At 66.5% G+C, this 13,242-nt stretch overlaps 1 protein-coding gene across 3 annotated transcripts; it reads right to left on the bottom strand.

Annotated features, from left to right (window-relative positions):
• Window positions 1-510: 510 nt before the first annotated feature.
• On the bottom strand, window positions 511-11,802 carry CAPN10 (calpain 10). 3 transcript variants are annotated; one of them, XM_057746721.1, is made up of 12 exons: window positions 11,539-11,802; window positions 9,083-9,226; window positions 7,773-7,969; window positions 6,760-6,977; window positions 5,099-5,240; window positions 4,469-4,635; window positions 4,082-4,302; window positions 3,098-3,300; window positions 2,747-3,002; window positions 1,422-1,621; window positions 1,133-1,178; window positions 511-875 (listed from the first exon to the last, which is right to left on the bottom strand). In XM_057746721.1, exons 1-12 carry the CDS (start codon window positions 11,662-11,664, stop codon window positions 846-848), a joined length of 1,950 nt encoding a protein of 649 aa, XP_057602704.1. In that variant the 5' UTR covers window positions 11,665-11,802; the 3' UTR covers window positions 511-845. The 3 variants fall into 3 exon arrangements, with proteins under 3 accessions (XP_057602704.1, XP_057602705.1, XP_057602706.1); XM_057746722.1 differs by having other exon boundaries at window positions 9,095-9,226; XM_057746723.1 differs by lacking the exons at window positions 2,747-3,002; window positions 3,098-3,300 and having other exon boundaries at window positions 9,095-9,226.
• Window positions 11,803-13,242: the final 1,440 nt, after the last annotated feature.

Below are 13,242 nucleotides of genomic sequence, written 5' to 3'. Positions count from 1 at the left end.
CAGAAGGGCAAGGGCGGGCACGAGACAAAGCAGGCCAAGATCAAGGCCCTCCGCACCGGAAAGGGTTAGGAGCTCAGGGGTGTAGAGGGCGGGGGTCTGCGGGGACATATCCCCTCCCGAGCCAAGAGCAACGCGCCGCATCCCACACCTCCGAGAGGGAGGCAGGAGGCTGCCGGGCACCGGCGGCCGCGTTCTCCACACCTGAGCACCGCCAGCGGGCTGACCGCGTGGCTGAAAGGCAGCCTGGTGGGGCGCCCAGGCGGACGGGGACGCTGCTGGGCAGCGGCTCCGGCCGCCGCTCCCACTCCCGCCCCGAGGCCTGCCGCGAGCGCCTCCTCCAACCTTCTCTTCCCACCACCCACCGCCTCCTTCCCTAAACCAGCCCTGCCCCTCCTGGGCTGCCTGCTCAGCCCGCGTCCCAGCAGCCGGACAGGAGCCGCTCACCTGCTCCCCGGGTGAGAGCCGACGGAGCCGCCGGCTCCCTGAACGGAGACCCAGCTGGAAGCTGCTCGGGGCTAATGTTTATTTATAAACGTACGTCCTAAAAACGTTTCTAATACATAGTTTTAAACAAGATCTGTCCCGACGTGCTCTCACCCGCTGTACGGCCTCTCTCCGGGGCCGAGGAGGCGACGTGGAGCGTCTCGGGGAGGCTCTGTTGGCTCAGCCGCGTGAAACAAGGTGCCCACCCTGAGGTTTCCTGCCCTTCCCGCAGCGCCGGCCAGGGCAGGGCAGGGGCTCCTCGCCAGAACCCGCTCAGGCCTGGCCCCTGTGGCACTCACGTGTGGGCCACTGGAAGCCCCTCAGACCCCCGGCCACCAGAGCTGACACGCGGGGTCACCCGGTCAGGCTTTCATCACTGCCATGAAGGAGGCCTGCGGGAGGAGACGGCGAGGGCTGGCGCTGCTGCCCTGGTTGGCGGGGTGAAGGCCTGCCCGCCCATGTCCTCCAGGGGCTGTCACCGCAGCCCCGGCTTCTTGGCCCCCAAGGTCACCTCGTGTCCCAGGGCACAGCCCAGCTGCAGGGTGGCTGCTAGGAGGGGCTGTGGGGGCGGTGGGATTAAGACCCCAGGGCACCAGGCGGGCCCCAAAGCAGAGCGAGCCGGGTGGGTCCTCCCAGGGCCCATACGTACCTCCTTGAGGGGCTGCCCCAGCATCTCCTGGCTGTGAATGGAGCGCCTGTGGGAGAGGACACTGCTGTCACCCCTCTGGGGCCCTCCCCGCACACCTGGAGGGGCAGCCACGCTCCAGGCCCGTCGGCTCTCTGGACGGCACCCCTCTCCCCCCGGAGGCCTCTGGGCTCTGCCAGGACAGGGGAGAGCGGGGGTGTGCGGAGGCCGGGAGAGAACCAGGGGTGCTAGGAGGCGGAGGACCCTGGCCCCCAACACACACGCGCGCGCACACAGGGCCCCCGTGCTCCACCTGTCTATCCTGGTCTCCACGGTCACTGTGAAGGCCCCCTCGGTGTCCGGCAGGTAGGTGGAGGGCACGATCCTGTAGGTCCCCGGCGGCAGGTAGCTGAGCCGGCTCACCTCCTGGGCGCAGCAGTGCGGCACGCAGCTCAGCAGGGGCTCCTGGAGCAGCAGGGAGGACGCGTCCTGGCGCCCGCCGTCCGCCGGAACCTGGGGGAGGCCTGGGCTCAGACGGGGCGTCCTGCCCTTCGGGGGACCCAACGGCGGCGGCCGCCAGGACGGCAAAGGCGCGTCCCCGTCCTCAGAGCCTGGGCCTCGCTCCCGTCCCAGGCGGGGCAGTGCTGGCAGAGAGCAGCCACTGCAAACGGCACGCATCGCGTCACACACGCCAGGGCCCAGCGCTGGACGCGCCACTCACAGGGGCCCCACCGCCTGCGTGCCCGCCTGGGGCCCCGGGGGTCATCTCTCTGGCACTGGCACTTTGTTTGAAGCCCCCAGGTGCCACCCGAGGGCACAGAACCTCCGCCTCGGGGCACCGGCCACTGCCCAGCCCTTCTTGAAGGGGGCCGGGGGGCCCCCAGGAGCAGGAGAGCCACGTCGTCACCACGGGATCTGGGTTTGTGACCTCTGACCTCTGGCACGTCACCTCCTCCCCTTCCTCTACCTTCAGGTCCGCTAAACGCGTCCTGCCTGCACGTTGGGAGAGGAAGAGCGGACTGAGGCCGGAGAAGGCGCTCTGGGTGGCGTCTCGCACTCCCCGGCCTTTGCCTGGCCTCCTGCCACCCGTGGGCGCGCGCTTCCGGCCCCACGCGGCCCTGGCGGCAGCCTCCCCTCGCGGGGTCCCGGCTCACACCCACGCTGGGCTGGGGACGACCAGCAGGCCTTCCCGAGGTCCCTCCTGCTGCCCGGGGTTCGGCCTCGCTCTGCGTCTCCAGCTCCGCCTTCTCCTACTCAGCGGAAAGCCCGCACTCGGTGAAGCCTGCGTGCAGACTGTCTCGGCGGGTGTGGGCCTCCCTCCTCCCTTTCCTGCGCGTCCCCCTGCGCCCCGGCCCTCGCTTCTTCGGGGTTAGGGCCCGGGCTGGAGGGGATCAGAAGCACGGAGCTCACGAGGCTCCGGGACCCCACCGGGCCTCCCGGCTGGAGGCCCGGCTCTGGGCGCGGCTCGGGACACAGGCGTCCAGGTGCTCTGAGCCCAGGCGAGTGAACAGGCGGCCGCCTGCTCTGACCTGTGACCCCCGCGAGCGACAGGCTTTAGGAAACTGAGGAACGAGGCCTGCGTGGGACCCGGTGACGGGCACGGGCCCCCCACCCGCCCCCGGGAGCGCGGGCGCCTGCCTGGAAGACGTGGAAGCCGATGGGCTGGCACGCGCGGTCGCGGCCGTGCTGGCGCAGGCGGATGCGCACGCAGCGGGGGCCCGCGCCCTCCGGCACCGAGAGGGGGAAGCGCGGGTTGGTGGGGTAGGAGGCGAAGTTGCGGCTGCCGCCCGCCGTCCGGCCGACTCTCCAGGAGCCCCGCAGCCGCACGGTCTCCCACTCGCCCGCGGGCAGGGCCTCCCGGGGGGCCGCGCTCTGGGCCGCCGGCGGCACGGCGCTGTCCGGGGAGACAAGCACAGGAGGCGGCTGGCGGCGGGAACCCAGGCTCCCCCGGCCCCGGCCCCCGCCCCGCCCGCCCGCCCGCCCCCTCACCTGAGGGAGACCCTCCCGCTGGAGAAGACCCGCAGCAGGAACTGCCCCGGCACGTCCTTCAGGAAGGTGCTGGGCACAGCCAGGTAGTAGCCCGGGGTGAGCTCACAGCGCAAGTGGACCTCGCGGTCATAGGCGTGGCACGCGGTGCCCACCACGGGGGGCGCGGACAGGGTCCTGGGCAGGCTCACCCGCCGCTTCTCCACCTGCAGGGAGGCCCGCGTGCTCCTGTCCCAGACCCGAGAGGCCCCCGCCCTGCCCCCAGCAGAGGGGCCCCTCCTGGAAGCGCCCAGGCCTCCGGGTCCCTCTCCGTGAACCTGGGCCTTCCCCTCAGCCCTGGGGTCAGCGGCCCCGTCCCACACGTGAGCCTGCACGTCCTCCGGCTCCGGGACAGACCTGACACGTCTACACAGGGCCGTGCCCAGGAAGGCACGTGGCTGACGCAACCCGGGGGCTGCCGCGCAAACGGCCCACCAGCAACCTCCGCGAGAGGAAAGGACGTCAGGGGGGCCACGCCCCGCGGGGACAGGGGACCGTGGGACGCGAGAGCTCAGGCCTCGTCGGGACACAACGGGGCGAGCCACGGCGCAGCGGGGTCCTCTGCCGGCCACCCTCCCGTCCCCGCTCCATCAGCGGCCACAGACTGACCCTCAGGCAACCCGTGGGACCGGAACGTTCCCATCCCTGTTTTGTAGGGAGGGGACTGGGGGAGGCCCTAGGCCACCCCCAGCAGCCCCGCGAACAACTCTGCTCACAGAAAATAGCTCCCGCAGCCCGGCAACCCCCCCAGCTCTGCGAATGGCTGCTTTTGTGTCGTCTGCCTTTGGCCAAAGGACACACCCCAGGCCAGCGGGGAGGAGGCGCGTCCGATGGACTCAGGTCTGAGCGGGTCCACGGAGGACAGCCTCGGGGGCGGCTCCTGGGGCACAGGCCTGCAGGTCCCTGTGCCCGCGTGCCCGCGTGGGGCGCCAGGCCCAGGCAGGTTACCTTCCAGATGTGCAAGCCCACGGCCTGGTAGTCCCCGCCCGGGCGGCCGGCGGCGCGCAGCCGCGGTCTCTGCAGGACGGCCACGTACACCTCGCTGGCTTCGCAGACCCGCAGCCAGAACTTGGGGTTGCTGGGGAAGCCGCTGTTGTTCCGGCAGCCTCCTGCCGACTGGCCCTTGACCCAGGCCCCGGGCAGCTCCTGAGTGTGGCACAGCGCCCTTCCTGGGCGGGCAGCACCACGTGAGCGGTGGGGACGGGGTCCCGCCCCTCACGCCCCCATCCCTGGTGACGCGGTGCCTGCTCACCGCCTCCCCCCCCATTCCAGAGGCGGGTCCGTCCAGGCCGCCACGTACCACGAGCCCTCCCTCGGGGCACAGGCCCCCCTTACCTGAGTAGAGGCTCTGCAGGTGGCCGGCCTCCGTGATCGGGAAGCCAATGGTGACCTCGTCAAACTCCCGCAGGAACTCGTCCTCCTCCACCCAGAACTCCCCTTCCTGGAGCCGCGACAGCAGCTGAGCCTCGGCCGAAGGCTCCACCTGGCTCCACCCTTCGCCCCTGGAAGGAGCCTCCCTTCAGCGGAGGCCTCCCGCCTGAAAGGGACGGCCGGGCCCCCTCCCCAGGCTGAGGGTGATGGGGGTTGGGGGCACCCGTCCTGTTTCCCAGCCCCGAGCCGGCAAAGGGGAGCCGTCCCCGTCCAGGGCTGGAAGCTGAGCCGGCGTCCCGTGGGTCTCTGTCACCTGCAGCCCAGCGGGGCGTCCGCCGGTCCGCGGGCGCCCTCAGGACAGGCCCCGACCCCCCAGGGTCGCCTGGGTCCCAGGGCCCAGCACGAAGCCAGCCTCACGAGGCCGTCCGGGGCCAAGCACAGAGCCCGGTGGCCCACGAGCAGGAGACCAACCCAACTGTCCTGACCACAGTCCAGCACGTGGTCTCAACGGCTCCTGGCCGCCACTCGGGCCCCACGCTCCATCCCCACCAACAGCAGCGCACGGACCCAGAGCGCAGCCCCTGCCACGCTCACCCCTCTCTCCAGGGCCCCTGCCAACACCGCCGGCCCCAGGGGTTGTGAATCCGCAACAGCAGGACGCTCTGACCGGCCAGACCCCGCAGCTCGCACAGATCCGAGACAATGAAAGCGTGAAACTCCCCCAGCTCCCTGGTACCTGGGTGAGGAACAGCCAGGACGTCCCCAAAACGAGCAAACGCACAGGCCCGCCTCCTTCCCTGGGACGCCCCAGCCCACGCAACTGCGGCCGCACAGGCACCCGGGTCCCCACGGGCCACCTCGGACAGGTCCGCTCGGGAGCGGCCCTGTGCCGTGTGAAGCCACAGCGAGGGACCCGGGTGTGGACTCCGGCTCGGCTGCCACCAGGCCTGGCACGTCATTTCCTTCTCTGGGCCTCGGTCCTCGCCTGCGTGACGCGGGAGGTTCTCAAACGTGCTGCGGCCAGCACTGTCCCTGGCGGGTCTGTGACGCCAGAAACTAGAGGAAACGCCCCTCGGCGAGGCCTGCTAGGGAGTCCGGGGACTTCAGGCAGCGTCCGAGCAGGAACCAGCGGGGAGGACGGGAGGCCCAGAGCGGAGACCACGCCACCTGGCCGGAGACCTCGGGAAACACAGGCGCAGAGCGCAGGTGCCAAGGAGAGAACGGGGGGAGGAGGGGTGGCGGTCCAGACGGGAGGAGGAACGGACGGACGGTCTTCCAGCGCTTCCCTGAGGCACGGCAGCCGCCCCTCCGGCAGTCCCACCCGTGTCTGCAGCCCCTGCCACTTTGGTGGGTCCCAGCGGCCTTCCGCCTCTGCCCGGGGGCTCCCCCCAAACCTGAGGTGCCGAGAATGAGCCCCGCCCCTCTGGGGGCAGCGGATGGCACACAGGCCGCCCTCGGAGGCCGCGTCCCGCACCGCGTCCCAGCACAGCGCTCCCCCAAAGAGTGCGTCCCCAAGCCCGTCCTGAGGTCTGCCTGTGGGGAAACCCGCCCAGGGCTGGGCCGACCCCCACGCACCGGCTGGGCGGCATGAGGCTCGCGGGGCGCTTTGTTTTATGCTCTTATGCTCTGGACAAAAATCCCATCACGAGAATAATCTTAGACGTGAAAACAATGGTGCCTAAAGATGTTCACGGCAATGTTATTTATAACAGCACAAAACTGGAAAGACCTTAAACATCCAACAGGAAGGGAGAGGTTACGACCGTCACGGCAAACACACTAATAGAGGGAGACGCTGGCGCGTTCACGCAGCATCACAGAGAACAGCAGTGATACAGAAGGTAAGACACAGACGTCTTCTTGCAAAAAAAAAAATGAGAAAGGGGACTGAAAAGTCACAAGTAGTCACGTTTGAGTGATTTTTTTCTTTCAACGCATTTCCTTCAATGAGCACCTATGCTACTGAAGTGAAAACCTGAGTGTCAATTTTGCTAGCCTACCAGCTGGGCCAGAGAGGGTGCCAGGCCCTGCGTCCCCGCGACCCCAGCACAGGCTCCAGTCTCACCCCGGTGTTAAGTCCAAGTCAAGGGCAATGGGACACTGCCCTCTGGAGAAGGACGGTCAGCAGGGGAAGGTCACACACCCAGACACCAGCTCCCGGGGACAACCGTGCCGCTTTCCACGGGGCCCCAGTGGGACCTGCTACGGGAGGCCGCGAGGGTCCAGGCGTGCCGGCCCGCCCGCGGCCGCCCTACCTGCTCTCGGGCTGAGCACCGAGCAGCTCAGCAGACAGCGGTCCTTCAGGCTGAGCAGCTGCCGACAAGTCCTCCGTCCCGTGCCGCCGGGCCTGTCCTGCTGGCCACTGGCTCCTGCCACGTCCTTCAGGTTCCACCTCTCGGCGAGGCCACCAGTGAGGTCCACCAGGGCGTCTGCCACCTGCCCGGCCCACAGGCGCTCATAGGACCCGTAGACCCTGGGGAGACAGCCGGGAGGGCGTGCGGCTCCAGCACTGGGGCCCCTGCCCCTCCTGTCCCGTGGTCTGTTTTCTGACCTACCCCGATCGCGTCTCTCTCCTCCGCTCTTTCCCTCGCGCCCTGCCCTCACCAAGTCCAGACGCAAGCTCGCCTCCAAGGCCGTAAGGTGCCGTGTCCCGCAGCGCCCCACGCCTCTGCCCACACGGGCACGAGCAGGAGGCGGGCGCCGAGGCTGCAAGCACGCACTCCTCCGTCTCCCGCGATCGAGGCCCTCGCCCCGGACAGTGGCGTCCACAGAGGGCTCACTCCCACCGCAAAGGCCTGCCTACCGGCCCCGCCCCCTTCCAAAGGCCCGCCTACCGGCCCCGCCCCTTTCCAAAGGCCCATCAGTGCTTTCGGGGAGGAAGTGCTTGGTCGCGGGACCACAGTAAACAAGGACGGATACCCTGGAGGCCTCATTCTTTCCCAGCAGCCTGCAGAGAGGCCACCTGTCCCCAGGGGTGAAACACAGACAGATGGAGACATTTCTCTTTGAGGAAAGAGAAGGAAACATGTCCTCTTTCTAGAGGTGAGGCCTTCATGCCCGACTTTGAAATGAGGGCAGGGAAAGAGGGAGCGGGCAGAGGGGAGAGCAAACCATGGGCCTGTCTGGGAGTTTCTGTGTCCGGACGGGTCGCCCACCCAGGACTGGCCGCCGGGCCCTTGGTGCTGACCAGGGTACGGCAGCAGGGCGCGCTGGCGTGCTTCCCGGGCCCCCCGCCCCCCGGCCGGCCCCTCCAGCCCCGCGTGCGTACTTAGCGTAGACCTTCTCCAGTAAGGGGAGCCAGAATACATCCTCTCTCTGGCACCGGGAGAAGCAGAGTCTCCCTGCAAGACAAGGCAGACGGTCATCTACGGTCACCTCCACCCAGCGTCCAAACTGCCAGACTCGACAGGTGAAGGAGCCACGGTACGTCTGGTCGAGCCAGCTCGGCTGTCCTGGAGGGAAGACCTAGGGCGCGTGGGGAGAGGCAAGAGGAGACGGTGAGAGAGGCCACCTCACGGCGCGCTCCCGGCACGCCGCCCAGAGCACGACCACGCCGCACGGTACCCTCCCGTCACGCGAAGGGCTCCACCGCCCCCACACCTGGCTGTCAGGCCTCGTGCAAGACCCGCTCACTGGACAGAAGACTAACAGACCTTTCCATAAAAGGTGCTAGGGCCACGCTGAGGGAGCCGACTGTCTCCCAGAGGTCAAAGTCAACCATTACGCCCTAGTGTCCCCAATAAGCACGTGACCTGAATCCAAAACAAACGTGACTCTTACAGGCCTGACTGACCCAATTCTCGACAGAGTGGCTGAGGCGGCAGGTCACCATGGGCACAGCGACCCCCCGGCTGGAGCCTGGGGCCTCAGGAGCTCTGCCAGCACCCGGCCCGCCGTTCACTGCCGGGTTTGATTCTGGCCCCACCCTGAGAGGAGGACGGGCTCTGCACCCGGATGGCCTCGTTTGCCCCGGCTCTGCCCCTCACTAGCTGGGAACGTGACAACCGTTCAGCGCCCTCGTTTGCCAGAAGGGGTCAAGGCCGACAAGGCCTGAGCATGAAAGCCAGCCACTGGGGTGGGCTCAGCGTGGGGCCCGGGACACGGGAGCAGCTCGGAGAGGGGTCACCACCGTCAACCCTGCTGCGTTTCTCTGTAACACTTAGCTAGGCCGCGAGCACTGCTGGGAAGCACGGACAGGCCTTCCGCACCCGTGGTATCTGCCTAGCAGCAGAAAGTTCTAATCACCTTTCGCCAATTTACATTCAAACCTGCTTTATTTTTTAAAAAGCAGCCCCAACCAGCTAGGAAACCTACTCCAAACCACCACAGGATCCCCCAGCTGACCCTCTCCTACTCTGGGCTGGCATGTTTGTCTTTTTATTGCAAACGCCTGGGTGACCCAGAGCTCAGACGATAGCAGAGCAGGGCGGAAAGGACCCCTGCTGGCCCCTGCGGGAGAGGGGGTCCCCGTGTCTGCGCCATGGAGCCCCAGGGCCAAGCCGCACACGGCGAGAGGCTGGCTGCCCCCGCGTCCTTCCCACGCGGGCGGACGGGAAGAAAGAGCAGAGGAAGCCGCACTGGGGCAGGCACCTGGCCCAGGAGGTGCTGGCTCTTCTGCAGGGCGGCGCAGGCGCACAGGAACCAGCAGTCCCCCAGCAGCCCTTGCTTCACCCGTCCTTCCTGCGGGTTGTCTGCAAACAGCTGCGGTGTGGCGCAGATTTCCTGAAATAAAGAGAGTCGTCCAGAATTACTTCATGCCTGGCGGCTAGCTTTAGAACTGAGGACACAGGACCTGCGTGACAGGGGCTGGGGAGGAGCTTTCTGGCGGTCCACGTTGCCTACGAGGGGATGGGAAGCAGCTGGCTTCTTGGACCAGTCGGTATCCATCGGCCCCTCCCGGTTTCAGATCGTCCCGCCCAGATGCGATTCCGGGTCCCTGTCTCTGTGCACCTTCTTCAACTGGCAAAACTCCCAGCTCTGGATGACTCCTACCATCCTCTTCATAAAAGAGTGAAATGCTGCTCTAGAAAATGGTTTCACTTGGAACTCATAAAGGCAGGTCTCAAGCAGGTCCTCTACACTGCTTCTCTAAAAGGCTCAGTTTTCCACACGCCACACTGGTTTGCCCCCTTCTCCGTCCTTCTCTTCTCAAAACACCGCTGCCCCTTGGAGCGGGTGGCCTCGCCGGATGCGCCACAGGAAGCCGCCTGACCTGACCCCTCCTGCCCTCGGTGCCTGAATCCCTCCCACGACCCCTGCTGCCCCCACCTCTGCAGGCAGGATCCGGCCAGCATACGGCATGGGAGAGGATGCCTCCTCGTCTCTAAGACACTGTCCCCGGGCCCGATTTCTCCTCTAGGCCCTTCACTGACCCGCTTCTCCAAGAGCTGCTGCCCCGACTTCCTCCCTCCCGCTCCTTGCAAAACCACCTTGCTTCTGAGCCACTCATGCCCCCAAAACCACTTTTATCAATGTCACCTCCGTGTCGTCACCTCCTCCAACGGGCATCCTCTGTGCTGTCTTTCCCCACACTCGGCAGCATCAGAGCAGTGGCCGGCCCTGTCCCCAGCAGTCCCCTCCTGGCTTCCATGATTCCACTGGCTTCTGGCTGTCCTTTCCCCTCACTGCCTGCAGCTTCTCAAGTCTACCTGTCAAGGCACCTGCGGTTCCTCAAGGCTTGGTTCCAAGCCATCTCTTCTTCTCTGCCCATCCTTTCTCCTGAGATACGCTTCCAGACCCTGACAGTAAGCCCTCTGTTATGGTCCCAGTTCCCAGGCGCAGCACCTAGCCCAGGTCTTCCTGAGTTCCCAACGCTCATATCCACTTGACTACTGTTGGCTCCGCTGGAACCTGGGAGAGCAAAACCCAAGTCTACATTTCCACTCCTAGCTCTCCCCACCTCCCAGTTTGCCTAGCACATCAACCGGGACCACCATTCCCCCAGGTGCTCAGGCTAGAACTCTAGAAGTCATTCTTGGTCCCTCCTTCATCCTCACCATCTACTTCCGATCGGTCACTAAGACCTATCAATCCCCCATTCAAAATATCTCTCACATCCACCCACTCCAAAGCCCCATCCTGACGGCACTAATCTGAGCCCCTTCATCTTTCTCCAGGACCACTGCAATGGCCACCGGCATTCTTGCCCAGGCAATCCATTTCACACCTGGTAGTAAGAGTGAGCTTCTTAAAACATAAATCCAATCGAATCACCCTGCTATTGAAAACACTCTACTGGCCTCCCACTGCACCTAAAATCCTTTTTTTTTCTTTTTCTCTCGCTTTTTTTTTTTTAACTCAAATTTGACTGGCATGACTGCTCAGGCTCTTTGGCCCTTGGCACCTCCATGCCAAACACACCCTCTCAGTGCTGCCCCAGGAAAGCACTTCAGTGGCCAGAGCCAGTTCTGGCCTTGTCCCAGGGCTGCTCTGTGCAGATGCCTCCACCAAGGCTGCACGCACCCAGGGAGAGCGGGGTTGTTCCCTGGACAGTCTTATTCAGCTAGCACACCATTTCTAAAGGTATCAGCATAGCACTAGGCCAGAGCATCCCTCTAAACTGCCACCCTTTTAAAAGGTTTACAGCTGAAAGTGCAAATGCACGAGATCCAAGACAGAAACGTGCAGAGCAAAGCGGCTTTGCTTTGTAGGCTCGGTCTAGCCCTTCCAGAGGAGCGTGAGAAACAGAGCAAGACCGCTTGTGGTCCGAAAAGCCACGCGGACTAGAAGCCCCTCGCGGCAAGACGCAAGCGGGGCTGAGTCTGCGTCCGTTAAGACGCCCCTCTCGCTGCGCCCTGAATCTACCACTGCACGGAGCTCTCGCAGGCGGGGGCCGTGAGCTCGGGTCCAGCATACGCCGCACGGGCCGGGGAGAGGGCCTGGGAGTCCGCTCCTGAGGACCGCGGCGCAGACTCTGCCGACGGCCGTGCGCCCGGCCCCGGCTAACCCTCGGGCGCCGCGCTCGCGCGCCTGCAGCGAGCAGCGCCTGGGGGCCCGGCGCGAGCCCCGCGGGACCCGCGCGCTCCCCGCCCCACCTGGGGCCGCCTCCACGTGATCTCCTCCCGGAACTGGGCCAGCGGCGTGGAGAAGCTGGAGAAGAGCGAGGAGTCCGAGGCGGGGAAGGCGGCGTCCCGGAAGAGCTCCTTGGCCGGCGCCCGCATCCTGCGCGCCCCGGGCTCCCGTCCGCAGCCCGCGCCCCCGCGCCGAGCGCAGCCGAGGGGGCGCGCAGACCCGGAGGCAGGGCGAGCGGGCCGCGGCCCCACGTGCCCCACGTGCCCCGCGCCCCCCGACGCCGCCCGGCTCCCGGCCCCGCGGGCCCCCAGTACCGCCCCGCCCGCGGGCCCGCCCGCTCCGTCGCCCCGGTAACAGTCGTCCGGGCCGCAGCCAACCAGGCGCGCCGCTGCTGGTCACGTGACAGGACGGCCCGCTCCCACTCGCGCGGTGGGAGGTCCGCGCCGGATTCTCCGCCCCGGGGGCGCGGCTCCTGAGCCGGGCTGTAGCCAAGCCCCCTCGGCCGCACCGCTCCTTACAGGGCCGGAGACCTCGCGAGGGTCTCGGCCACGACTCACACCTGGGAGGCCGGCAGCGTCTCGTCCTTGGGCCGGTGTGGTTCCGGTCGGGGCGTCGGGGCTGCCTCAGGCTGCGGGGACCAGAGAGGCCGCCTCGGCCGAGGTCGGGCCGCGAACTACATTTCCCAGCATGCCGCGCTGCCTCCCAGAATGCACTTCTTCCGGCGCGGGCGGCGGGTCCGGCGGCCGGCTGTCGGGGGAGCCCGCGAGAGACTCTAGGGAAGGCGAGCTGTGAGCTGTCAGGGGCCGTTGTGGTGTCCGCCGCTGTGTGCCTGTGTGCTGGGGTCCCAGGGAATGTTACGGCCCCGGGAGGGCCTTCCCAGGCCTGGGGGGCTGTCGCAAGGCAGGTTGAGATCAGACGCGCTGGGTCCTGAGCCGGGCAGGCGGTGCGGCTGGCGCATCCTCCAGGTCCCCAGCTGGCCGGGCGTCTGGTCCTAGTGGGCTGGACAGCGACCCGCTGGGACGTGCGGTTATAGCTCATGCCCGCTCCGTGCTGCGGGTTGCTGAGGACATTGACTTCGGGATCTGCTCAAGGATGGTCCCTTGCTGCAGGAACCTGCCCTTCCCCGTCCCCATTCCCAGGCGGGAAGGCAGGCAGCCGGCCAGAAGCTTATTCTCCGACTGCCTTTCCGAGCCTGCTTCACTGTGGGTGGGGCCTTCACAGAGGGCCGCTCGGGGGGGAAGAGATGGGCGGGGGCGGGCACCATCCTTCTAGGACAGCTCTCTGCTATCTACTAGAGCTTCTCAGATTTTACATCCCCAGGCCGCTTTTGCCCAGTCCCCCGGCTATGAAGGGTGGGCAGAGCGAAGCCCTTCTGCAATCAGATCCAAAAAGTCCCTACTGCTGATGAGAAACTGAGCCTGGTCCAAGAGCCTCTGCCCGACCTTCTTGCTCCACAGCCCGCGGTTGCTGTGACAGCTGCGGCTTCTCTCTCTGAGAGGCCTGGCAGGGCCTGCTAGACTAGCAGCTGCTAGTGGTGGTGTGACGTAGGCTACCTTGACCCTACCAGGCCCCGGGCCCCTGGCTTGGGGGCCTAGGACCCTCATCTCTGCTGAGGTTCTAGAAAAAGGAGTGACCGCATTGTCTGACATCTCTCTCTGGAATGCTTACTTCATGACCACTCACCCGCTTGGTGCTGACTCTCCCAGAAGACGTTCACGGCAGGCTGG

Source organism: Hippopotamus amphibius, chromosome 8 (assembly GCF_030028045.1).
Source record: "Hippopotamus amphibius kiboko isolate mHipAmp2 chromosome 8, mHipAmp2.hap2, whole genome shotgun sequence".
Taxonomy (NCBI): Eukaryota; Metazoa; Chordata; class Mammalia; order Artiodactyla; family Hippopotamidae; genus Hippopotamus; species Hippopotamus amphibius.
Note: the sequence above shows the minus strand (reverse complement) of the source record. Positions and strands in the feature narration are given on the sequence as shown.

Coding starts and splice junctions, on each gene's coding strand:
- CAPN10 (XM_057746721.1), bottom strand. CDS start 11,664: ATGCGGGCGCCGGCCAAGGAGCTCTTCCGGGACGCCGCCTTCCCCGCC. Junction 9,227..11,538: donor TCACGTGGAGGCGGCCCCAG/GTGGGGCGGGGA, acceptor TCTTTATTTCAG/GAAATCTGCGCCACACCGCA. Junction 3,301..4,081: donor TGGGCTTGCACATCTGGAAG/GTAACCTGCCTG, acceptor GCCTCCCTGCAG/GTGGAGAAGCGGCGGGTGAG.